General features: G+C 42.7%; 1 protein-coding gene across 1 annotated transcript in view; it reads left to right on the forward strand.

Moving 5' to 3' along the window:
- The first annotated feature begins 5,251 nt into the window (after window positions 1-5,251).
- Window positions 5,252-27,983, forward strand: part of kiaa1217 (KIAA1217 ortholog) — a 604,059-nt gene continuing 581,327 nt past the window's right edge. The window contains exon 1 of the mRNA XM_033015665.1: window positions 5,252-5,536. Coding sequence (XP_032871556.1) covers window positions 5,464-5,536 — 73 coding nt within the window. The 5' untranslated portion in view covers window positions 5,252-5,463. The remainder of the gene's footprint in view (window positions 5,537-27,983) is intronic.

The following is a 27,983-nucleotide window of genomic DNA, read 5'->3' on the forward strand; positions in this document are numbered from 1 at the left end:
CGGTGTACAAGGACACCCAGGTCTCGCTGCACCTCCCCCTTACCTAACCTAACCCCATTGAGATAATAATCTGCCCCCTTGTTTTCGCCGCCAAAGTGGATAACCTCACATTTATCTATATTATACTGCATCTGCCACGCATCTGCCCATTCACTCAACCTGTCCAGGTCACCCTGCAACCTCCTAAGATCCTCTTCACAATTCACACTGCCACCCAGCTTTGTGTCATCCGCAAACTTGCTAGTGTTGTTCCTAATTCCCTCTTCCAAATCATTAATATATATGGTAAACAGTTGCGGCCCCAACACCGAGCCTAGCGGCACTCCACTCGCCACTGCCTGCCATTCTGAAAAGGACCCGTTCACTCCTACTCTTTGCTTCCGGTCTGCCAACCAATTTTCTATCCATGTCAACACCCTACCCCCAATACCATGTGCTCTAATTTTAGTCACCAGTCTCCCGTGCGGGACCTTATCAAAGGCTTTCTGAAAGTCTAGATACACTACATCCACTGGCACCCCTTCATCCATTTTACTTGTCACATTCTCAAAAAATTCCAGAAGATTAGCCAAGCATGATATCCCTTTCATAAATCCATGTTGACTTGGACTAATCCTTTTACTGCTATCCAAATGCCCCATTATTACCTCTTTAATAATTGACTCCAGCATCTTTCCCACCACTGAAGTCAGGCTAACTGGTTTGTAATTCCCCATTTTCTCTCTCACTCCTTTCTTGAAAAGTGGGATAACATTAGCTATCCTCCAATCCACAGGAACTGATCCTAACTCTATTGAACATTGGAAAATGATCACCAATGCGTCCACTATTTCTAGAGCCACCTCCCTGAAGACCCTGGGATGCAGACCATCAGGCCCAAGGGATTTATCATCCTTCAGTCCCATTAGCCTACCCAATACTATTTCTCACCTACTGAAAATTTATTTCAGTTCCTTTACCCCCTTAGATCCTCTGTCCTCCAGTACACCTGGGAGATTGTTTGTGTTTTCCTTAGTGCCCCGCACATCTCCATTAAATTCCCCCCTCTCCCTTACAGCTATGCCCTCTAGTGTTGGATTAATTGAAACTTTATTGATACTTTATTGCCACATGTACTTGGTACAGTGACATTTTTTTGTTTTGCATACAATACACATCTATGCAAAAAGTTGACAAATAGGGCGTTGACAAAGTGACAAAAAGTATTCAATATAGTCTCGATGATCCCTCTTCCATCTTGCCCCTCTTTGTTCTCAGCAGCGGGTCCTCGACGGACCCACGCAGCTCATCCTCGACTGACTGACCGCCAGTACTCACACAGGCCACAGCTCTCCGATGACCCTCCACTCTCACCGACATCCTCCTCACTCTCTGGCATCCCTCCCACCTTCCACCCTGGGAAAAAGGTTCTGACTGTCCACCCTATCTATGCCAAACTTGGATGAACTTGTAAAATTGTTGATGGCATAAAAAGTGGTGTTAAATAAAATAGGTGATTGTGAAAAGATATACAGGAACATAGATCAGATGGAAAGTTGGGCAGAGCAGATGGAATTTAATCCACATGAGTGTGAGGTAATGCAGTTTGGCATACAAATACAGAACAGATACAGGATATGGCATAGACCTCAGGAATGCTGGTGTACAGAAGGACCTTGGGGCGTCAGTTTCTAGCTCCATTAAAATGGCAAACAGGCTAAGAAGACAACTGGCATACCTACTTTCATAGGCAAATGCTTCAAGTACAAGTAAAAACTAGATAGGTTTGGGCTTGCCTTTCCCAGAATTTTGAAGGCTGAGGTCTGACTTTATAAAGATCCATAAAATCATAAGGGCCAGACATAAAGTGAATAGTTGCTGTCTTTTTTTCCATGATAGGGAAGTCCAAAACTAGAGGACATAGATTTAAGGTAAGAGGTGAAAGATTTAAAGGGGACCTGAAAAGCAAGCCGTCCACACAGAGGTTGTGGGTATGTTGAACAAACTACCACAGGAAGTGGTAGAGGCAGGTACAATTGCAACACTTAAAAGTCATTTGCTCGGTACACCCATAGAAAATGATTAGAGGGATATTGGCTTAATGCAGACATATAAGACGAGCACAGGAGACAACTTAGTTCCAACTTGAGTTAGACTGTCATGTCGCAGCTGTAACTTCTGGTGTATTATGTACAGTTCTGGTCACCACAATAGAGTCCTGGAAGTATCCAAACATATATATCTGTTTAGTTTAGTTTTGGAATAGTTGCTGTCTTAGCAATGGCAGCCTCGCCAACAGTCTGTCTGTCCTTTTGTCTTTTTTGTTATTTTTAGTGTGTTTTAAGAAGTTTGTGTTAATATTCTCTGGTTTGTTTTATGTGGGGGGTTGGGGAGGGGGTCGGGGGAAACTTTTTTTCACTATTACCTTGCCGGAGATGCGATTGTTTTCCGGACTGTATCTCTGGTCGCTCTGCTGCCTAACATCATGGAGATGGCGGCCTTGCTCGAGACTGACTTTGAGCCCCACCGCCGGGCTGTGAACTTACCATCGGAGCCTACGATCTCTTGCCTGGGATCGACGCTTCAACCGCGGCCTGGGGATTTCAACATTGAGGAGCTCGCAGTCTCGGGTAGAGACCGATGTCGGGAAGCTCCAAAGTCGCAGGAGGTTCACCCAGCCCCGACCCAGGGTTCGATCGCCCGGCGTGGGGGAGCTGAGATCCTTCCGATGCGGGAGCTTGATCGCCCCGATGTAGAGGGCCCGACCGCCGGCTATGGGAGCCAAGATCGTCCTGTCAATGGAAGGCTCAAGGCCCCCAACCGTAGGAGAACAAAGAAGGGAAGAGATTGAACTTTTTTTTTGCCTTCCATCACAGTGAAGAATGTAGAGGATTCACTGTGGTGGATGTTTATGTTAAAATCTATTTTGTGTGTCTTGTTGCTTTTTATTGCTTTGACTGTACGGTAAATCAAATTCCTCGTATGTTGCAAAACATACTAGGCTAATAAGGTATGATTATGATATTGAGACAGGCCTTTTGGGTCTCTGGCGCTGTGAGGCAGCAGTTGTTCCAGCTATGCAACTGTGCTACACTGAGGGAAATGTCCACATGGGAACTGTACAGCCTACCTACGCCCTTTATCTTTCCTGGTTCCTTCCACTTTCCTAACCCAGTTACCTACAGCCTGCACTTTAGGCGTAAGTGTAACCACCTCACTAAAACTATCTATGATGTTCTGAGCATCCTGGATGATCCTGAAGCTATCCTTAATGTGGTCAGTCAGGAAATGCAGCTGGGTACACATCCCATAGATGTAGCACCATCGACACTGGAAGTTTCCTTGATCTCCCCCTTCCTGCCGGAGAAGCATAGAGCTGAAGCTAGAGGGCATAGGACATGAGAGGGAGACACTTAAAGGGGATTAGTCACCCATGATTTCCATATTTCTATGCAACATAGGAGATCTCTTCGATCATTGTCCATGGGAGCTCACAGAGCAATCTTTCTGTAAATGTATCTCCATATATTCCCATCAATTCTAATGTTCACCTCCAGCTGACAATTAGCCAACAAGTCTTTAGGAATGAGGGTGGAAAGTAGAGTATATGTTGGAAACAATGCCGTTACAGGGAGAACATACAAACTCCACACAGACAGCATCAGAGGACCAACAGGGTTGCTGGATCTGAGAGGCAGCACGTTTACTAGTTGCACCAATGTGCTCCCCCATTCCATATCAAGAATCACTTTCTCCATCATTTTGATTGGCTCCAAATGTACCTTTGCACTGTCAAATTTCCCAGGGGGCACATCAACAAGACTTAACCATTTAAAAATATATATTTTGTGGCAAAGAAGATTTTGACCTCATTGCATTTTTGAAGGTGAAGGAATTGGAGAGACGGCTCCTCCTACCATGGCGCAAAAAAAAAAAGTTATAGGTAACTTAACAGTGAGCAAGAACTGCATTGATTAGAAAAGGTTAAAACAATGTAGTTGTTAAAAATCCTGAACCAACCAATTATTGCTTGAAAGGATTTTGGTGCTCCATTAATAACTATTGTAGTATACTAAAAATACATTGGACTGCAAATACTCTTTTCCTAAGGCGGTCATTGTAATTATTTGCGAGAAAGCAATCAAGTTAATCCTTGAATAATGAAAACATAAGGTGAATATTAAAAAATTGTACTGTGCAATTCATTAAAGTAAGTGCACCTTTTCAAATCAACAATATTCTTTACCCAAATTCAATTAAATTAATAGTTTAGATTAACGCTAAACAGAGCTTTTTAAAGCACGATCTCAATGTTAGATCTAGTTAACGACCTAGTTAAAGGTCTCGACCTGAAACGTCGCCTATTCCTTCTCTCCATAGATGCCGCCTCACCCGCTGAGTTTCTCCAGCATTTTTTTTTGTCTACTTTCGATTGTTCCAGCATCTGCAGTTCTTTCTTAAACATTAACTCATGTTAGGATCACGATTTGTATTGTATTATAGAAATGCACTTAAAAGACAATGATCATTTTTTTCTAGCTTATTTTGTTTATCCCCCATTCATTTTGTTACATATTGAAATTGTGTTTCTTATTATGTAACACTGCCTTATAATTTCGAAGAATCGGGACACAGAAATGACAATTAAAATCCGTTCCGAAATAAAGTTAGGTAAACGCAACCAGGAGAGGCAAGAGAGGCGTAATTCAAAACATTTTTGAGGAAATGTAATACTAATTTATTTATTTCATATTGGTTCAACGTTACATATGTACAATACTGATAAAACAGCTGAGTTGATGGATTGGGAACAAGGCGCTTCCACGCCATCCCAGAGACTTTGAAATGACAAAATAAGGCTTTCAATTCAAAATGCAATAAGACAGCAAATTCATTTCAATAGTTGAAAAAAACCACAAACCGTTTTGGTTTTCTGGAAACTATAAAAAACCACACATATTTGATATGCTTTTTGCAGAATATTTGCAATATCCACACCCTCTGTTTTCACAATTTAAATACGCGGGAGGGTTTTTTCCCCCTTCTATTTACGTATGTCAACCTTGCAGCAAGCGATTTAAAGATGACGCAGTCTAGCTGCAATCATATTATAAATAATTGCCGACTGGATGCGGCCGCGGACGGCGCTTGCACTCGTTCCTCTCAGGGGGTTTTCCTCAGTCCTCGCTCGTCCCTCGAGTAGCTGGCCAGGTGAAGGAAGGCAGGCGGGCGGGAGGGAGGAGGCTTCCGGCCATCGGAGCCGATGAAGGGGCGGACCCACTACCGCAGTGTTGGCGTGGAGTGCGCTGCACTCTGACAGCAGCCCGAGTGCATGAGAGAGAGAGAGCCTGAGCTGCCGTCTCGCACAGCTCTCTCTGCAAGGCGATCAGCTCCAGCACTCCACGGAAACCCTCGCCTTCTCCCCTTGAAACGGGCGGCAAGGAGAAGAAGTAGAGGGGAATAAAAAACCCAATTCGGCGGTAAATGTCTGGAAACCGGGTACAGTTTGCAGGACCACCGCCCCCGGCAGATGCGAAGGAACGCCACAAAGTAGCACGTAGGTGTTTATGGGGGTTTTGGGGGGAAAGTTTACACATATTCCGAGCTGAAGTGCGTGTTGTTGGAGAAAGTAAATTCGTTAATCGCATTTTTGTGACCTGATCGCACCCTTGGAGCACAGGGCGAAGTTGGAGTGGTGCAGAGTTTTCCGTGGATCTGTAGAGACACTATATCGACAGCCCGCTCCTTCCGACATAACTTTCGTCCTTTGACAGCGAATGGATGGAAGCTGTACTAACACTCTGGTTGTTTTGAAAGGCAGAGTCAATATCACAGCGTTTAATAATGAGATTAATCTGCAACCAGTGACGTATGAAACACAACGTAAAAGTTATAGCTTTAACATGTTTCGCTTTTCTGGAAATGCCAGTATTTTCTTCCTACTTAATACATCTTTTATCTTCTTTCCCCCCCCCCCCCCCCCCCCCCCCCAATCCAAGGATGCTATTGCGACTTGTGGTATTAGTGTAAGATGGGTACAAGCTTTTAACCAAACTTACCTGAATGCAAACAACTATTGTTTTCATTGTTAGTTATGCATATGATCAAATATGACAGTTAATCTCTATCAATAATACCTATATGAACAATGACAAGACAGAACAATTGCTTGTTGGAACTAATCGTGTGTGGAGTTTATTACTGTCAGTAAGATCAGACGATTGAGGTTGCAGTTATTTTGTTGTTGCTTAATTTATAACCGCAATTTTACCAGGATGCGCACTTGAGTTCTTGCAGGTGTAGCTCGCTAAATCCCATGTGATATTCATGATGTATGCAAACTTGTTTGGGAAGTAATGATGTTTGAAGAAATGCAACATTAAGCATTCTAAGAGAATTCCTGGCATTTGTAAATATGTGGTTCATTATCTGCAGGTGCCAGTCATTTATGCATGGCACAAAGGGTCATCTGTTATAACATTTGGTTAAGACAGAGTTGTTGGACAAATCAATGCATTTGGGCATACTTTAATGACCTCAAACTAAGAATCCTTGATTTTTTTTACTTTACTTTGACCTCTGCCTTTAAAAGCTTACTTTACAAAATAATGGATGTCATCTCGCAGTGTGTTCTTTTGAAATATAAAATTGGATCTATGTAAATGTAAGGTGGACACAAAATGTTGGAATAACTCAGCAGGACAGGCAGCATTTCTGGAGGGAAGGAATGGGTGACGTTTTGGGTTGAGACCCTCCTTCAGACCCGAAACATCACCCATTTGGTTGCTCCAGAAATGCTGCCTGTCCTGCTGAGTTACTCCAGCATTTGTCTCCCTTTTATTTAAACCAGCATCTGCAGTTCTTTCCTACACATATGGTAAAGGTAATCCCAGCACATGTATAGTTGCAGTATTTCTTTCTTAATTATGTATCAAACATTAAAACAATGTAATCTCCTGTGTCCATCTGAAGATGATGGATTAATTACCTGCGATTGGAATGCCAACTGTTTCTAATGAATGGAATTCAAAGAGAGAAAGACCACAATGGGATCGATTGCACGCGGCTTCATTATTAGATAGAGTAATAGACTCCAATCTTAGGAAATGTTACATCTTTCAAGTTATTGGGATATCCCCAGCTGCTTCAGAAGCTAATGACCACTTTGAAGTGTTCAAAAGGGAACTGCAGATGCTGGAATATCGAAGGTACACAAAATTGCTGGGGAAACTCAGCGGGTGCAGCAGCATCTATGGAGCGAAGGAAATAGGCGACGTTTCGGGCCGAAACCCTTCTTCAGACTGATGGGGGGTGGGAGAAAGAAGGAAAAGGGGAGGAGGGGGAGGAGCCCGAGGGCGGGCGGATGGGAGGGTGGGAGGAGACAGCTAGAGGGTTAAGGAAGGGGAGGAGACAGCAAGGGCTAGCAAAATTGGGAGAATTCAATGTTAATGCCATACGGACGCAAGGTCCCCAGACGGAATATGAGGTGCTGTTCCTCCAATTTCCGTTGTTGCTCACTCTGGCAATGGAGGAGACCCAGGACAGAGAGGTCGGATTGGGAATGGGAGGGGGAGTTGAAGTGCTGAGCCACTGGGAGTTCAGGTAGGTTTGAAGTGTTGTCTGTTTTCATGCAGTTCAATTGAATAGTAAATCTGCACACCTAGATATCCCACGAAAGACAACTTGGATTATTTGGTGATATTTTCTGATCAACTTTGAGCAGAAGACTTTTCCTCATTGTATTGTGTGTTGAAAATACTAACGTCAAACTGAGCAGATGACTGAAAACTCGGTTCAGTACAATTTTCTCCTGATCATGCATTGTAGTTCAATGTATGGATTTTGGATTACCGGCAATAAGATTTAACTTTGAGATACAGAATGGAAATGAGCCCTTTGGCTCATTGAGTCTACGCTGACCATTGGTCACCCATTCACACTAGTTCTTTTTAAAATCAAAATAAACTTTATTCAGAATTTAAAATATATATAAAACAAGAACTGTGCAAAAATTCTTCCGACATTCTCCGAGGTTATACATTCATTATACATGAATACATCCCTGCACACTTGCCACTCAAATGGCCCACTGACGTAATATCCCTTCCCTCATTTGAGGGCTGTCTCCACCATATCTGCCCCCGAATGTACAGCAGCAGAAGAAACCCAGACTGCCGTGGCGATGGCTGCACCAGGCTTCAGTGCGCCCCTTAGCACATACTCCTGCTATCAAGTACTGTTATCCCACTTTTTCATCCACACCATACACATTGGGGGCAAGTTACAAAGGCCAATTGGCCTACAAACCCGCACGCCTTTTGGGGTGTGAGAGGAAGCTGGAGCACCCAGAAGAAACCTACGTGGTCATAGAGCACCTGCAAACTCCACACAGACAGCACCGGAGGCCACTCTACCAGCTGCACCACTGTTTATTATCAAGCACGAAAGTTTAAATGGTGCCTTTTGATCTTCCAGTAAACTTGATTTTTATGTATTTGGAAATGTCACAATAAATCACTGGTGATTTTGTGCAGTTGCAATAATGTGCCAAAAAACAGTGGCAGTGGCTGCCTGGGTGATGGGTGAAGTGGTTGTGCTGCATTGAATGAATTATTTGGTTGTCAATTGAGAAATAAGTTTGAAGTATTTACGATTAGTGTGTTGGCTGGTATAATTGCTCCTGTGGTTTGAGTAAACTCTGGAACGAGAACTGAGGAAGGAAAATGAGGAAGCAACCAGGAGATAGTGGATTCCTCGTGCTAACCCCATGCCAACCCTGTATCCCAAGACTGGGTGAATGAACTGCTAAACCAAAATTGCTACACTTTCAAAGGCCTTTAAACTATTCCATTTCAAAAGTTAAAATGTAACTTTGGGTCAACCAGTGGATTTAATTCATGTTAACTGATGGTGCTACTTGCCTTCATTATTCAATTGAATTGAAATGATGCAGTTGGCATTGGCAGTTCCTTGTGATTGAGGATAACTTGTTTCCACTCCAGTTTTGTCGATTCTGATATAACTAATGAAGCCACAATGGGAAAGGTAGATGCTCCTCAGCTGAGATGGGCAGTAGTTGATGGGGCAGGCAGGTCTTACGATCATGTGATAGGAGCAGAATTAGGCCATTCAGCCCATCATCTACCCTGCCATTCAATCATGGCTGATCGATTTCTCCCTCTTAACCCCATTCTCCTACTTTCTCCCCATAACCCCTGACACCTGTACTAATTATAGTTTTTGAGCTAGACTCAAAAAGCTGGAATAACTCAGCGGGACAGGTAGCATCTCTGGAGAGAAGGAATGCTGCCTGTCCCGCTGAGTTATCCAGTTTTTTGTGTCTAGCTCCAGTTTAAACCAGCATCTGCAGTTCCTTATTACACATAGTTTTTGAGATGTTGTACTCGCAAGGCTACTGTGCTCCAAGTACGTGACCTAGGTTCTCGATACTTTCCAAACACTTCTTCCCCAGAATTCCCTGGAATTAGTGGAAATATTGCATTTTAATTTGAGGAAGCTTTGACTACATACACCCTTGAATATTTTTCTTTGGCTGCCTTGTAATATTCCATGACGGTGAATATACCATTTAAACCAATATGTTTTTGAGCAATAATAAAAGTTAAAAAGACCCAAATTGGTGAAGGAACTCAGCTGGTCAGGCAGCATCTGGGAAGCAAATGGGCAGGTGACATGCGATGTGACTCTTCTTTCAACATTTCCAGCCAATCCCTCCCCAGATGCTGTCCGACCAGCTGAGTTCCTCCAGCACTTTGTTTATTGCTGAGGATTCCAGCATCTGTGGTCTATTATATTTTGTTTAAACCCATTGCAAACTTTGTTGTAGAATTTGGGAGAAAAGAAGCCTGCATTTAAGTAGGTGTTCTCAGTCATGAAAGCTGTTAAGGTACTAAGTCAAATGAGTTTTGCAGGAAATATGAGCTCTGTAATAAGACACACACAGCAAGCTCCCACAAACAGTATAACAGTGACCTGCTTTGGTGTTGGCTGCGTGATAAATACTGGTTAAAACAATGGAGAGAATACCCCAGTTCTTTTAAAATGTTTTGGACCTTTTACTCGACAGAGCAGGCGGGACCTTGGTTTACCATTTCTTGCAAAAGATGGCAGCTAAAACACCTGTTACTAGTGTTAATGATCATATATCTGGAATTGGACTTGAATCAACAACTATCTAACTCTGGCACAAGGGCAATTTTACACTACACTGCTCTATACCATTACAGTGGAAGGCAGCGATATGATATTAGCTTATGTCACTGTTCCAACAAAGGCCAGAGACTAACATTTGGCATTTTGCAACCAGTGACCCGAGTTATTTGCAGCATCAAGTCTTGGAAAGCGCACACCTTATGCTCTTATAGAGGCATAATGTGCCTTTACTAAAGGGTACGTCTCCAGGAAATTCCAAGCCTTAGTTACTACTTTTTACAAAATATTGTAGCAGTAAAACCCAATGAGAAGACTGGATCTTGGGTTTGAAGTATTGCAAATAATCAGTGCAGAAGACTGCGTTGCACTAACGTTTGTAAGTTTTGAAATGTTAATTTTACTTTTATTCCCTCAGAGTCTGTTACAATGCAAGTCATTAACACAAGGTGGGGAAATGCCATGCATGTATTGTGCATAACAATCCTGTGGCCTGGTAGTACAGAGGTAAAAAAGATTGGGTAATTGTTGTACTTTTATAGGTAGTTGCCACAAAACAATAATATCAAGTTATGTTGTTCCAAATCTGAAAACTATAGCTACTTTGGATCATTGGATATACACAAACTGCTGGAGTATATCAGCGGGACAGGCAACATCTCTGGACGTTTAGGATCTCCACCCGAAACATCACCCATTTCTTCTATCCGGAGATACTACCTGTCCGTTGAGTTACTCCAGCATTTTTGTGTGTATCTTCGGTGTAAACCAGCATCTGCAGTTCCTTCCTACAGATTTGGATCATCAGAAATAAGTAATATATATTATGGTATTACAAAGAGGTTTATTTGAAGTGGCTAAATAAGAAAAACATTGAAAAATTAAGCCTAAGTATTCTGAAAATGGGTTTCAAAGAAAGATCTGAGTGAGATTCAGATTGGTTAACCATCATTGCCCAAGACCAGGGTCCTGACCCTAAAATGCCACCTATTCATGTTCTTCAGATATGCTGTCTGACCTGCTGAGTAATGTGTCCTTTTGCCCAAGATCAACTGGGAGTAGAATTAGGTAATTCGGCCCATCAAGTCTACTCCACCATTCAACCACGACTTATCGATCTTTCCCTCTCAACCCCATTCACCTGCCTTCTCCCCCTGACACCTTTACTAATCAAGGTATAAATTAGATTAGATTATAGTTCAAGAAATAGATTAGTATTGGGGAATTCTGTGCCATTTATATTTTTTGTGAATTGTAGACTTTTTCTTTTTAGCATTGTAAATGGGCTTTTAGTACAAAATACAGGTGAAAATCCAATAGTGTTGCCTTGAAAATATACAGCATTTTATATTCAATTAGTGCATTGAGATTTTTGTTTTAAGCCAATATGCATCAAGGCCAATTGTAGATGGCATTTAATTAGCATCTGTATTGTTTTGAATTCTCCAAAGCATTGAGGCCAACTAGTCGACAATTTTCTGCTAGTTATTGGCAACTGGTTGTACAACCTTGTTGTTGAGAAACTGGTAAAACATCAAGGAATAATATGCAATTGGCATCTGAAAATGAACAAAGACGGTGAATCCCACTTTTTAACAAATATCGAAATTAAAGTTCAGCTGGATGAACTTGAATATAACTGATTCATTTTTGAATATTCATTTATTTGGAAAATGTTAATCAAATCTTATCCATCTATAACCAACTTTCTTTCTGTAACTCTTTGATTGGAATGAGAAAATGAAAATTATTTTCTCTGCAATGCAGGACATGAGCATTTATCCTGATTCTCATCTGTACTCCTATATACTTCCCATCTCTGCAATTATTCAAAATATGAGGATGTTGATTCCATGGGGCAAGCCAACATTAACGGTGTTGGACAGGAATTTAATTGATTGGTGCATGTTGTTTGTGGGCAAAGGGATGCCCAGATAGTAGGATGCTTTTAAGTGTGCTGGTGAAAGTTCAAGGTATACACATTCCTGTTGCAGTGAAGGACAAGGCAGGTAGGAGTAAAGAACCCTGGATGATGAGAGAAACTGAAGCTCTGCTGAGGAAAATGGGGGCATGTCAGGTATAGGCAGTTGGGATCAAGTGTATCCCTGGAGGATTGAGGAGCATGCTTCAGAATTAAATCAAGGGCAAATAGGGGGCATTAGAAGGTTCTGGCAGATGAGATTAAGGAGAATCCAAAGAGATTTTTAATATGAATATTAAAGGAAAGGGGGTAACTAAAGAGAGTGTAGAATTCCTCAGAAACCAATCTACGTGTGGAACTGCAACATACGCACAACGTGAATATTCAAATTAATATTTCTGTTTTTGCTGTGGAGAAAGACATGAAGCCAATTGGACAATTAAATAAGATATCTAGAGGTCTGTATTATAGTCGAGGAGATGCTACTAGTCTTCTAAGTACAAAAGCAGATAAATTTCCAGAGACACTGGCAGCTAGAAAATAAATTATAGGAGCCCAGGCTGAGATATCCAAACCATTGCTGCCCTGTGAGTTTGTGGAAGACTGGAGGGTGGCTGATGTTGTATCTCTATTTAAGACGGGTTGCAAAGAATAACTTCTCAAATTTCACTGAACCTTTTGAAGAGGGAACCAAGAAGGTTGACAATGGCAGGGCCTTAGATGCAGTCTACATGGACATCCACAATGCCTTTAAATATGTTTCGCATGGTAAGCTGTTCTGGAGGTTCATTAGTTGTCGGATCAGAAGTTTAGGCCAATTGCCCATCGAGTCTACTCAACCATTGAATCCTGGCTGATCTATTTTTCCCTCAACACCATTCTCCTGCCTTTTCCCTGTAATCATCGATGTCCTTGCTAGTCAAGAACTTATCAATCTCTACTTTAAAAATACCTGAAGACCTGGGAGTTCACAGCCGTCTGAGACAATGACTTCCACGGATTAACCACAAGGTTAGATTGCATGGGATTCGGGGTGATCTAGCTAACTGGATACAGAATTGGCTTGATGGCAGGAATCAATGGTTGGTGGGCGACTGGAGACCTGTGACTAATGGAATGCCTTTAAGATCTGCTCTTGGCCCATTGCTGTTTGTCATCTGTATCAATGATTTGGATGAGAATGTGTGAAGGCATTATTAGTAAGTTTGTATATAACAGTAAAATAGTAGTTGTACACAACAGAGATTATTACCTTGAAATACAACAGGCTCTTAATCAGCTGCACGTGACCCAAGGAACAGTTAATGGAATTTAATGCAGAAAAGTGTGAGGTGTTGCATTTTGGAAGTCAAACCAGGCCAGGGCCTTTACAATGAGCAGAAGGGCCTTGAGAATTGTTGTAGAGACCAGAGGCCTCGGAGTCCAAGTACAAAGTTCCCTGAAAGTGATGTTGCTGGTAGATAGGGTGGTGAAGAAGGCTTTTGGCATGCTGCCTTCATTGGGTAGGGCACCAACTATAGGAATTGGGTCTACAAGACATTGGCATGGCCTCACATGGCGTTCCGTTTTGGTTACCCTGCTATGGGAAGAACATTGGTGAGCTGGAAAGATTAACAAAGATGCTGCCAGGACTTGGGGACCTGTTATAGGGAGAGGATGGGCAAGCTAATACTTTATTCCTTGAAGCACAGGAGGATAAGGGGTGATCTTGGAGGTGCATAGAATTAGAAGGGAAATGGGTAGGGTGAATGCAGTCTTTTTCTCAGTGTAGGGGAATCAAGAACTAGAACGCATAGATTTTAAGTGAGAAGGAAAGCTTTTAATAGGAACCAGAGGGGCAACCTTTTCACACAAAGGGTGATGGGTATTTCAGAGCTGCCCAATGAAGTTGAGACGGACAGTAATATTTAAAAGGCATTTTGATGTGTTAATGAAGAGGAATATGGGCCAAATGCAAGTAAGTAAGACTACTATAGATGGGGCATTTTTATCAGCATGGATGCTGGGCTAAAGAGCAAGATTCGGTGTTGTGTAACTCTAGGGCTCTCAGTCCAGAGTCTGAAAATTGGATGGCCATAAAATAGGAAGCCATTTCTGTTGAAAGAGTGAAATAACATGGTATTGGTAGGGGATGGTGCAACTAGTGTAAGAGCCGTCATCTGCACCCATGGCTCGGACTTGCAAGGGTTGTTTGTTTGACTGCCCAGTGGAAGGGTTAAGGATGTTTGCTGAGATCTGGAGAGTAACTAGCTGTAAAGCAAAGGAACCCTGCCATGCTCCATGTCAAAGCGTCAGCATTTGGAGTTGGAAATTAGTTTGAGGTTTATTTTAAAACTGAAGCACAGAATCCCACTGGTATTAATCGGAGGATTTCAGAAACTGGAAATACATGACATGGGAGGATGCTATTCAGCTCGTGTCTGTTGCCGTCAAAGGATGTTCCTTGGCTGAATCATACCGTCCAGTATTCTGTCCATGGCCCTGCAGGTCACTGTTCTTAAAGTGCACATTGATGGTGCCAGCAATGGCTGCCTCGCCAACAGTCCGTCTGTCCCTTCCTTCTTTGAGTCTGTTTTGTATGTGTTAAATGCATATTTCTTAGTGGTCATTAGCTTGTTTTGTGTGGTGGGGTGAGTTGGGGAAAACTTTTTCTGATCTCTTACCTCGACGGAGATGCAATTTAAATGTTTCTTTTCTCCGTATTGTATCTCCGTCCGCACTGCGGCCTAACATCGTGGAGTTGGTGCCCTTTGCTGGAGATTGTCTGGGAGCTCCATCGCGGGAGCCTGCAGGACTTCACATCACTGAGCTTGTGATCCCTGTCGGTGGGTCGTCTTTGGGGCTCCAACTGTGGGAGCCTGCGAGACTTTAACATCGTGGAACCAGTGTTCTCTGGTTAGAGACCGACATTGGGGACTCCAGCCGCAGGAGTTTCGATCGCCCTGACGCAGGAGTTTCGATCGCCCTGACACGGATTTTGACCGCTGGCTGCGGATGGTTCGACTGCCCCGACTGCAGGAGAATAAAGAGGAAGGCGATTGCCATCCATCACAGTGAGGAACGTGGGGGCTCCACTGTGGTGGATGTTTGTTCACTTTTATGTAGTCGTGTGCCTTGTTGCTTATTTTAGTATGGCTGTCTGGTAATCTGAATTTCACTGTACATTGGTACATGTGACAATAAACTGACCTTGGAAACCTTAACCTTGAAGTACTTTATCTAGTGAAGGTTTCTAACTTTGCTACCCTTCCAGTCAGTTCTAGACTTCACACTCTTATCCTGCCTCCCAGTCCATTTGCTTTTGACCATCCTGACAAAGGAGTTTTATCTAAAGCCCTCATTTTATAAATCTAATTAAAAGTTTCTTTGGCTTTCTGTTCTAAAGAAAATAACCTCATCTTATCTATATTTGTTCTTGCATCCACAATTTAGTCTTGGTAACGTCTCTGTAGATCTCCAGTGCATCGTATCACTCAAATATAGTGATCAAAGCTGATGCATTATTAAAGCTTTATTACAGACACAGGTCCATATAACACATCAAACAGAAAAAAAAAGAAGAAAAAAAGATACAAAAATACATTTAAAAAATTGCATATTAGCCTATAAAATATACAAGCTATTGCACCAATGCAGTCTTAGCCTAGAAGTGAATCTATAGCAGCTTTTCAGAGGGCTGACTAGGGCTTCAATTATATGGTTCTCTGACTTGTCCAGGCGACACATAAAACTAAACATCAGCTGTCTTAAGAGTGCCTCACAGGTTGGCACTCTAGTGGACACAAACAATTGACTGGCACTATGCCACCTAGGGACACAAAGCAGCATCCTCATTGCATCATTGTATGCTACCTTGAGCCTTTGCATACTCTTTTTCTTATACTTCGACCACAATTGGGCTGTATACAACGGTGTGATGTAGGTTCTGAACAGGGAACACTTCACAGAGTCAGAGCACATATAAAACTTCCTTATAAGCATGTTTGCTTGAAGATAAGATTTACAGCGCTGTCGGTAAAGGTCTTTGTCATCCGTTCAGTCATCGGATATGACATGACCTAGGTATTTAATTTCCTCACACACAGCAAGAGGACCGTCTGACAAATAAAAGGTCGGAAAAGTTGATTCCCTGTCCTCAGCGTTCCTAACTACCATTATGCGGCTTTTCTTAGCGTTGTACTTAATGGAATGCATTATTCCATGAGGCACAATTAGCATTGTATACCTCCCTGCTTTTGTATCTCAGATGGCAAAGGATGCCATTCTATCAGCCTTGTTAACCATCTCACTAAGTTCTTATACTTTTAAGAATCTGTGGGAAATATATAAAAGCATGTCTGTTGTTCCTTCATAATATCCTCCTATTTTCTTTCCTCCCCAAACAGATTATCTTGCATTTCTCTCAATGAAATTTCATTTGTCTCTTTTTTCATTTTCCCACCCATCTATTTGCCTGCAGTCGAAAGCTTTTCCCCTGCCCGTCTACCTCAACATTTTTTTAAAAAACCTCTATGACCCCATTATGATCTAAATCACTAATTTATATTCCAAACAAGAAGGGATCAAAAACTTGTCCCCGTGGAACCCTACAGTTGACAGCCTTCTGGTCACAAATGGCCCCTTTTCTTCAACTTTGTGCCAATTTTGCCCTAGGATATCTTGGCCTTATTATTTCAACCAGCCTGCCATCAACTGCCTTGCCCTTGTTAACATCTATTATTTCCTGACATTAAGAAAAAACGCAATCAAGTTGGTCATACATGGCCTTTACATTATAAATCTAAACTGACTATCCTTGATGAATCTGCTCCTTTTCTAAATATAGCTTGTGCTGACCCACAGAGCAAATTCTAATAATTCAATGTTTAAAATAGTTGTAATTGCTTGGCTTGCCACTTTTATGCACTTCTTTAACGACATTAAAATGGTAGTGGATCGCCGGTCATCTCGGGCTCTATTGCTGTAGCCAGGGAAGAATGGAGAGTTGTAGTCGGAGATGCCACAGTAACTGCCCTTGCTACGTTTAACAGCCTGGGATATATTTTGGTCTGGGCCTGGCAATTTAAGCATTTTCATAGACTCCAAAACCCTTAAGAGCACCAGCTTCACTAAATTTTTATTACCCAGTATGTTTTACCGGTCTTCCTTAACAATAGCATTGGTGGCATCGCCCTCTTAAATTATGGTAGCAATAAAATATTTATTAAGAAGTGGCTTGATCTTCCACCCCTGCCAAGGATTACCCCTCTGTCATTAAGATGACTTTCTCTTTCCAAAGTTATCAATCATGCTCTTGGGTACTTATTGACACGTAAAATAATTTAAAAAAATATATTTTCATGCCCCCTGCATTGTTATTTTTTCTTTTAATTTCACTTTTATACATGTTGTACTTTTCCTGGCTTTCTGGTGCTTTCCATTGTATGCTGCAAAGGTATTCCCTAGTTCTTAGTTCTTGGTTTCTTGGTCCGCCAAAATATTCCAAATGGAATTTAAACTGGAGGTGGTGGAGGGAGGACTTAAGCCAGAAAGGGTTATTGGGAAGAAAGAGTTACTTTAAATTTAGTTACATCTGGTTGGGTAACTATAGTTGGGTGGAGATTATTCCATACTTTAATTGTGCGGGGGAAGAACGAATTGCTGTACACATCTGTCTTTGTAGCTGGAATCACAACTTGGATCGAATGCCCTTGTCTGCTCCTAATTGGTTTGGGTTTGGTGTAGGTCTTGTAATCTATGTCGAGCTGACTATTTAACATTTTGAAAAAACAGGTCAAACGGTGAGCTTCACGTCTGTCTTGGAGAGGGTTCCACCCCAGAGAATTCAGAAGTTTGGTAACACTCGCTTCTCTCTCATAGGTGTTAGTAACAAATCGAGCTGCCTGCCTTTGGACTGACTTTGCCCCTGAGCATCTTGCTGCGAGTTCCACATCAGGCAGACTCTCCCTGTTCATTGTAGGAATGGGTTTTACCAGTATTATCTGAGGCATCTCTAAATTGGCTACAGGGCTAAAGCTTTAGAAGGCAAATTATGGGTTGGAAATGGGGCCTGGGAGAAATGCATTTTCTTGACTGTTGGTCCCATTTGTGGAAAGAAAAAACTACCTTTTTGGTTTTAGTTGTATTTAAACTTGTTGATACATGTGACTTTAGCGATAGAATAACCTGGTACATTGAACTTAAAATCAACAAAGATGAGTGTTTGTGGAAGTGAGGGATCCAGTAAAAAGAAAATCAAAACCAATAAAGGAAACATTGTCAGTCATAATATTTGGCAATCTAATGGAATGGATAGCAAAAGGACTGATTTGTAAAGAAAATAGAGATATGGACTGACTCGTGTATTTGCAAAGCCTTTTATAATGTTAATGCTATTTTTTAATATTTGAATGGAATAAAATTATTTCTTCTGAGCAATAGTAGCTGCAAAATCAGGAGCACAGGAATGTAAAGAGGTTGGCCTCTAATTGAATATAGCTACATGTTCTATTTATCATTGTGGGATGACTGTCACACTATATTCCCCTTTAGTTTTATGATCTTGCCAATATTTGTTTCCCTGAAGGTACACAAAATTGCTGGAGGAACTCAGCGGGTGCAGCAGCATCTATGGAGCGAAGGAAATAGGCGACGTTTCGGGCCGAAACCCTTCTTCAGACTGATGGGGGGTGGGGAAAGAAAGAAGGAAAAAGGGAGGAGGAGGAGCCCGAGGGCGGGAGGGTGGGAGGAGACAGCTAGAGGGTGAAGGAAGGGGAGGGGACAGCACAGGCTAGCCAAATTGGGGGAATTCAATGTTGATGCCATAAGGGCGCAAGGACCCCAGACGGAATATGAGGTGCTGTTCCTCCAATTTCCGCTGTTGCTCACTCTGGCAATGGAGGAGACCCAGGACAGAGAGGTCGGATTGGGAATGGGAGGGGGAGTTGAAGTGCTGAGCCACCGGGAAGTCAGGTAGGTTAAGGCGGACTGAGCGGAGGTGTTCGGCGAAACGGTCGCCCAACCTACGCTTGGTCTCACCGATGTAAATTAGCTGACATCTAGAGCAGCGGATGCAGTAGATGAGGTTGGAGGAGATACAGGTGAACCTTTGTCGCACCTGGAACGACTGCTTGGGACCTTGAATGGAGTCGAGGGGGGAGGTGAAGGGACAGGTGTTGCATTTCTTGCGGTTGCAACGGAAAGTGCCCGGGGAGGGGGTGGTGCGGGAGGGAAGGGAAGAATTGACGAGGGAGTTGCGGAGGGAGCGGTCTTTGCGGAAGGCAGACATGGGGGGAGATGGGAAGATGTGGCGAGTGGTGGGGTCACGTTGGAGGTGGCGGAAATGGCGGAGGATTATGTGTTGTATTTGCCGGCTGGTGGGGTGAAAGGTGAGGACCAGAGGGACTCTGCCCTTGTTGCGTGTGCGGGGATGGGGAGAGAGCAGTGTTGCGGGGTATGGATGAGACCCTGGTGTGAGCCTCATCTATGGTGGCGGAGGGGAATCCCCGTTCCCTGAAGAACGAGGACATTTCCGATGCCCTGGTATGAAATGTCTCATCCTGGGAACAGATGCGGCGTAGGCGGAGGAATTGGGAGTAGGGGATGGAGTCTTTACAGGGGGCAGGGTGGGAAGACGTGTAGTCCAGATAGCCATGTGAGTCAGTGGGTTTATAATGTATGTCGGTCAGGAGTCTGTCCCCTGCGATGGAGATGGTGAGGTCAAGGAATGGTAGGGAAGTGTCGGAAATCGTCCAGGTGATAGAAGTCTGACAAAGGGTCCTGACCCCACAATGTAACCTATCTATTCCCTCCCTAAGTGCTGCTTGATCTGCTGAATTCCTCCAGCATTTTTGCTTTGTTCCTGTTGGAAAATCAGGTTGATTTGAAACTACATGTTCTAGGAGGACAATACATTTTCTATTAATTGAATAAGGAAATGCACTGTTAGGATTTGGGGAATAGCTTCAATTCATTCACTAAACACTCTTAATTTAATCTTTGCTGGCAAATTTTATGCATGTTCCAATTTTGGAGTTGGCTCGGTGTTCGTTCCTGCTGCAGAATCAAAAGATTGTGGATTCAGATGCCCACATGCTTGTACATGTAACCAAAGCTGATATTTCAGTACAATAAGAGATTGCTCCATAGTCAGATGTGTCATCTTTTGAACGCGTTGAATCGAGGTTCCAGACTTCCTTGCGGGGTGCATATGTAAAAAGTCTTCATGTTATAGGAGTAGAATTAGGCCATTTGGCCCATCGAGCCCACTCCATCATTCAGTCATGGCTGATCCCTGCCTCCTAATCCCATTTTCCTGCCTTCTCCCCATGACCCCTGACAGCCATTCTAATCAAGAATTTGTCCATCTCTGCCTTAAAAATATCTACTGACATGGCCTACACAGCTCTCTGTGGCAATGAGTTCCACAGATTAACTACCCTCTGACTAAAGCAGTTGCTCCTCATCTCCTTTCTAAAAGAGCTCCCTTTAATTCTGAGGCTATGACCTCTGGTCCTAGACTCTCCCACCAGTGGAAACATCCTTTCCACATCCATCCTATGCCTGTCATTATTCTGGAAGTTTCCATGAAGTCCCCCTTCAACCTTCTATACTCCAGCGAGAAGAATCCCAGTGCTGTCAAATGCTCATCATATACTAACCCACTCATTCCTGGAATCATTCTTGCAAACTTCTTCTGGACCCCCTCCAGAGCCAGCACATCCTTCCCAAATTTGCTCACAGTACTCCAAATGCAGCCTGACCTAGTGCCTTAGAACCTCAGCATTACATCACGGTTTTTGTATTCCAGTCCTCTTAATATAAATGCTAGCATTGAATTTGCTAACACCGAGCCAACTCCAAAATTGGAACATGCATAAAATTTGCCAGCAAAGATTAAATTAAGAGTGTTTAGTGAATGAATTGAAGCAGGGATTTAGATTCTTAGATCACTGGGATCTGTTTTGCGGTAAGGGGGAACTGTACAAAAGGGACGGATTGCATCTTAACAGGTGTGGGACCAGCATTCTGGCAGGCAGGTTTGCCACTGCTACACGGGTGGTTTTAAACTGAATAAGGGGGGCGGGGTGTCGAATGGGCTAGTGGAGGATGGAGTTAAAGGGAAAGGGTTTCTTAAATGTGTGAGCGTAGAGACAGAGGGGTGTAAAATGAGGGTAGAAGCAATAGGTAGCAAGGTGAAAAGTAAAAGTGGCAGGCCGGAAAATCCAGGGCAAAAATCAAAAAGGGCCACTTTTCAACAAAATTGTATAAGGGGTAAGAGTGTTGTAAAAACAAGCCTGAAGGCTTTGTGTCTCAATGCAAGGAGCATTCATAATAAGGTGGATGAGTTGAATGTGCAGATAGCTATTAATGACTATGATATAGTTGGGATCACGGAGACATGGCTCCAGGGTGACCAAGGCTGGGAGCTGAACATCCAGGGATATTCAATATTCAGGAGGGATAGAGAGAAAGGAAAAGGAGGTGGGGTAGCGTTGCTGATTAGAGAGGAGATTAACGCAATGGAAAGGAAGGACATTAGTTTGCAGGATGTGGAATCGGTATGGGTAGAGCTGCGAAACACTAAGGGGCAGAAAACGCTGGTGGGTGTTGTGTACAGGCCACCTAACAGTAGTAGTGAAGTTGGAGATGGTATCAAACAGGAAATTAGAAATGCGTGCGACAAAGGCAAAACCGTTATAATGGGTGACTTCAATCTACATATAGATTGGGTGAATCAAATTGGCAGGGGTGCTGAGGAAGAGGATTTCTTGGAATGTATGCGGGATAGTTATCTAAATCAACATGTAGATGAACCAACGAGAGAGCAGGCTATTTTAGACTGGGTATTGAGTAATGAGGAAGGGTTAGTTAGCAGTCTTGTTGTACGTGCCCCCTTGGGCAAGAGTGACCATAATATGGTTGAGTTCTTCATTAGGATGGAGAGTGACATTGTTAATTCAGAAACAATGGTTCTGAACTTAAAGAAAGGTAACTTTGAGGGTATGAGACGTGAATTGGCCAAGATTGACTGGCAATTAATTCTAAAAGGGTTGACGGTGGATATGCAATGGAAGACATTTAAAGACTGCATGGATGAACTACAAAAATTGTTCATCCCAGTTTGGCAAAAGAATAAATCAGGGAAGGTAGTGCATCCGTGGATAACAAGGGAAATCAGGGATAGTATCAAAGCGAAGGATGATGCGTACAAATTAGCCAGAAAAAGCAGCATACCGGAGGACTGGGAGAAATTCAGAGACCAGCAGAGGAGGACAAAGGGCTTAATTAGGAAAGGAAAAATAGATTATGAAAGAAAACTGGCAGGGAACATAAAAACTGACTGCAAAAGTTTTTATAGATATGTGAAAAGAAAGAGATTAGTTAAAACAAATGTAGGTCCCTTGCAGTCAGAAACGGGTGAGTTGATCATGGGGAACAAGGATATGGCGGACCAATTGAATAACTACTTTGGTTCCGTCTTCACTAAGGAAGACATAAATAATCTGCCGGAAATAGCAGGGGACCGCGGGTCAAAGGAGTTGGAGGAATTGAGTGAAATCCAGGTTAGCCGGGAAGTGGTGTTGGGTAAATTAAATGGATTAAAGGCCGATAAATCCCCAGGGCCAGATAGGCTGCATCCCAGAGTACTTAAGGAAGTAGCTCCAGAAATAGTGGATGCATTAGTAATAATCTTTCAAAACTCTTTAGATTCTGGAGTAGTTCCTGAGGATTGGCGGGTAGCAAACGTAACCCCACTTTTTAAGAAGGGAGGGAGAGAGAAAACGGGGAATTACAGACCAGTTAGTCTAACATCGGTAGTGGGGAAACTGCTAGAATCAGTTATTAAAGATGGGATAGCTGCACATTTGGAAAGTGGTGAAATCATTGGACAAAGTCAGCATGGATTTACAAAAGGTAAATCATGTCTGACGAATCTTATAGAATTTTTCGAGGATGTAACTAGTAGCGTGGATAGGGGAGAACCAGTGGATGTGGTGTATCTGGACTTCCAGAAGGCTTTCGACAAGGTCCCACATAAGAGATTAGTTTACAAACTTAAAGCACACGGCATTGGGGGTTCAGTATTGATGTGGATAGAGAACTGGCTGGCAAACAGGAAGCAAAGAGTAGGAGTAAACGGGTCCTTTTCACAATGGCAAGCAGTGACTAGTGGGGTACCGCAAGGCTCAGTGCTGGGACCCCAGCTATTTACAATATATATTAATGATCTGGATGAGGGAATTGAAGGCAATATCTCCAAGTTTGCGGATGACACTAAGCTGGGGGGCAGTGTTAGCTGTGAGGAGGATGCTAGGAGACTGCAAGGTGACTTGGATAGGCTGGGTGAGTGGGCAAATGTTTGGCAGATGCAGTATAATGTGGATAAATGTGAGGTTATCCATTTTGGTGGCAAAAACAGGAAAGCAGACTATTATCTAAATGGTGGCCGACTAGGAAAAGGGGAGATGCAGCGAGACCTGGGTGTCATGGTACACCAGTCATTGAAAGTGGGCATGCAGGTGCAGCAGGCAGTGAAGAAAGCGAATGGTATGTTAGCTTTCATAGCAAAAGGATTTGAGTATAGGAGTAGGGAGGTTCTACTGCAGTTGTACAGGGTCTTGGTGAGACCACACCTGGAGTATTGCGTACAGTTTTGGTCTCCAAATCTGAGGAAGGACATTATTGCCATAGAGGGAGTGCAGAGAAGGTTCACCAGACTGATTCCTGGGATGTCAGGACTGTCTTATGAAGAAAGACTGGATAGACTTGGTTTATACTCTCTAGAATTTAGGAGATTGAGAGGGGATCTTATAGAAACGTACAAAATTCTTAAGGGGTTGGACAGGCTAGATGCAGGAAGATTGCTCCCGATGTTGGGGAAGTCCAGGACAAGGGGTCACAGCTTAAGGATAAGGGGGAAATCCTTTAAAACCGAGATGAGAAGAACTTTTTTCACACAGAGAGTGGTGAATCTCTGGAACTCCCTGCCACAGAGGGTAGTCGAGGCCAGTTAATTGGCTATATTTAAGAGGGAGTTAGATGTGGCCCTTGTGGCTAAGGGGATCAGAGGGTATGGAGAGAAGGCAGGTACGGGATACTGAGTTGGATGATCAGCCATGATCATATTGAATGGCGGTGCAGGCTCGAAGGGCCGAATGGCCTACTCCTGCACCTAATTTCTATGTTTCTATGTTTCTACCTTTTTGACTTGCAAATTAACTTTTTGGGAGTCCTGCGCCAGCACTCCCAAGTCCCTTTGCACCTCAGATTTCTGAATTCTCTCTCCATTTAGAAAATAATCTACGCCTTTATTCTTATTAGCAAAATACATGACTTTTGCTATACTGAATTTCATCTGCCTCTTCTCTGCCCAGTCTTCCTACCTGTCCAACTCCTTCTGCAGAGACCTTGCTTCCTCTGCACTGCCTGCCCTTTCACTGATCTGATTTGTAAAGAAAATAGAGAAGCCCACTATTGGTGAAGGTGGAGTTGAATGTTGATAATAGGAAATGTAACTCATTTATTCAAAAATGTGTGAAGATAGAAATCTGAGAAATTGCAGGCTGGTTAGTCATGGAGAAAATGCCTAAAGCTATTAATAAAACCACAACGGGACACTGAAAAATGTGAACCATGTGGGCAGAGACAACATGGTTTTGTGAAAGTAGAATTACGTTTGATCAATTTATAGGTGATCTTTTTTAAGGAACTTGCTGAGTGTAAAATGGAGCCTATGGATGTACTGTGCATAGATTTACAAATGGCATTTGATAAGATACTGCACCAAAGATTAGTGCAGCAAATAAAAAAATATTAAGAGAATGGAGGGCTGAGATGAAGGATTTGGGTATACTAGTGCCTGATTTGCAAAAGAATAGTATGGAGGTAAGCAAGTCATTAGGAAATGTAACAGAATTTGATTGAGAGTAAAGGACCTGTCCCACGAGCATGCGACTCCATGCGGCAAGCGCAACCTAACGTGGTCGCTTGAGCCGTACGGCCTCGCGTGGCCGGTTCCACTTCGATCGCCAGAGCCGTATGGAGTTTTATGCGGAGCTGGTCCCGACATCGCGCGGGGCTCCGAAAAACTGACCGTGTTCAAAAATTCCGCGCGGCAACGGCCTGCAGGCCCGCAGCCACCTCGATGCCGTACGCACCGCCTCGACGCCGTACGTTAAGCGCCAACTTCCCGCGGACTTCGCTAGAACTTCATGTCACTCACTCGACCTCCACGCTTCTGGTTTGGTCACGCTTGCCGCATGGAGTTGCATGCTCGTGGGACAGGCCCTTAATTGAATACTAAAATGGGGAGATCTTGCTTCAGTTGTATACAGTGTTGGTGAAACCATATCTGGAGTCGTGTGTGCAGTATTAGTGTCTTCATTTAAGGAAGGGAAATGTGCACTGGGAACTGTGTGCTGAAGGTTTATTCAAATTATGCTGCGAATAGATGAAATGTCTCATGTTGAGCAAAGGTTAGACTGGCATGATCGACTGTAATTTGAGTGACAATAGAAACATTTAAGATTTTGAGAGTTTGACAGTAGATAAGAAGTTTTATTTAAAGATTAGGGTCACCCATTTAACGTGATGAAGCAATTTTTTTTCCCCCTCCTAGGATTGAAAATCTTTCCACCTCGGTCTTTTAAAATTTGTAAAGTGGGAATAGATTGCTGAAAAGTTAATACCAATGGTGTGAATGTGGTGTTGCAGTTGCAATGTGGTCATTTTAAATGCTGGCACAGTTTTGAGGGGCTGAGTGCTCTCCCTTTGAATTGTTTATATGTAAAGGAAAAAAAATAAAGATTTGAGGAGAAGGCAAACCATTTTCAGCTGTTTTGATTTGAAACATGTACTTTTAACAGCTATTCTGGAGGCGCGGTGCAAAGATTGAAGTTTGCAACTGCGCGTTCCGGGATATGTCGTTATTAGGGGAAAAAAGGGACAAAACAGAGTGGGTAGAATGGACGGTCACAGTCAGGAGAAAGTAACTTTGCCTGCCAGCATAAAGATGTAGAATTAGTTTGGAAGGCCTTAAAAACAAAATAAAATGTAGAGTACTGTAAAGTCGGGTAAAGACATTCATTTTCAGATTTATTTATTTTTTTCTGCAGGGAGTGGAAAGAGGTATAGAACATGGGTATGATGCATTGGAGAGTATATCAATGCTTCTTAATGTTGGTTGTGATATCAGTAAAAAATTTTTTTAATTCCCTCCTGATAATGTGGAATTACCAATGTAGAATATAATAATGAATTATTATCATACCCTCAAGGATATGATAAACTATCCGTATTTTGGGTGTTAATCTCCTGTTGAATCTTTCTATCGCACTAGAAAGCAAGGTCAGGAGGCACCAATGGAGAAGGATAAAGAGTTAATTCAACTAAGGTACAATGATCCAGCATTGAAACTAGGAAAGTAAGAAAGCAAGCTTTCGGAGTTGCAAAGAGCAAAGGTGGGGAGAATCCACTATCTCTACAGTTTATTGCTGATCTGTCTGGAGGAGTGTTAAACAGCAGCAGATGGATGATGGCAGTAGAGAGGAAAGAAAGTAGTGTGGAACTGAGATCCCGAACTCATTGGCTGAGGTAAGATGCAAGGTCTCAATGCAAAATGTCAACGATTCCTTTCTCTCCTGTGGTTGCTGCTGATTCTGCCTCCAACAGTGTGCCCTTTTTTTTTTTTTAAGAAAGAGAATGCCAGAAGCACTTTATTTTACAGTTTCAATGCATCATTTTCCACTCTAGGACTGTAAGGATCCATGGGGACTTGATTTGTTCAATATACTTATGCATGTTGGACAAATCTTATTTCCATTGTTAACACACAGGTCAATTTCATATTGAATTGTAGTCCAGATCAGGGAATTGGCAATTTTAGATTCAATAGTCTGCACTAAAATGCGGTTTAATTAATAACCATAGCAAAAGACATAATAGGGTTTTATAGTGAATTTGAGAGGGATGCCATTAAGTCTGAAAGTAAGGGTTTAATTCCGAACAAAAGAGCTAGGTGAATTTGATAGGCAAGCAAATGGCAGATCAGCAATTGCAGCCATTTGACTGATTATTTCATAATTTTCAGCAGTAGGAATATATTGCCAAAGAGAAAAGGAAATGCAGAGGAGAAAGGAAATGGTGCAGAATATAGTGTCACGGCTGCAGAGGGCACAGATTTTTTTAAGTGAGGGCTGCAGTGAAGTAGATTGGAAGGTCGAGAATTCACCCGTAGCACATGAGAAGTCCGTTCAAGAATCTAACAGTGGGGAAGAGGCTGTTTTTGAATCTTTTTGTGTATATACTTCCAAGCTTTTGTATCTTCTGTTTGACGGTAGAATGATAGTATCTTCTGCCTGGGAGTAGTCCTTAATTGTGCTGACTGGTTTCTTGAGGCAGTGTCAAAAATAGATGGAGGTGGGGTTTTTTTGTTAAGAGGGGGGGGCTGGTTTGATTGATGGAATAGGCTGCATTTAGAACTCTGCAATTTATTGTTTACTTGAATAGAGCTTTTTGCATACCACGCGGTAATAGGATGCTTTCTAGAGAAGTAGAACCATCGATGTGCTTTCATGGCTATAGTGCCACTGTCGTTGGACCAGGACAAATTGTTAGTGATATTTACATTTTGGAACTTGAAGCCCTGGATCGTCTCCATTTTAGCACCTAGGGATTGTCTTGGCACCATGTTACTAAGCTCTCTGTCATCTTGTATGCTGTCTCCGTTTGAGATCCAGCCCACTTATGATGGAGTCATCCGCAAATTTGTAAATGGAGTTGGAGCAGGATTTGGTTTCACAGTTGAGATGCATAGGGAGTGTAAAAAGATGCTGAGAATGCAGTTTTATGGGTTGTGAAATATTGTGCAGGGTATTTTGTCGCCTGCCTTGTTGATTGTGTCCTCTTGGTCAGAAAGTCGAGAATCTAGTAG

Source organism: Amblyraja radiata, chromosome 2 (genome assembly GCF_010909765.2).
Source record: "Amblyraja radiata isolate CabotCenter1 chromosome 2, sAmbRad1.1.pri, whole genome shotgun sequence".
NCBI lineage: Eukaryota > Metazoa > Chordata > Chondrichthyes > Rajiformes > Rajidae > Amblyraja > Amblyraja radiata.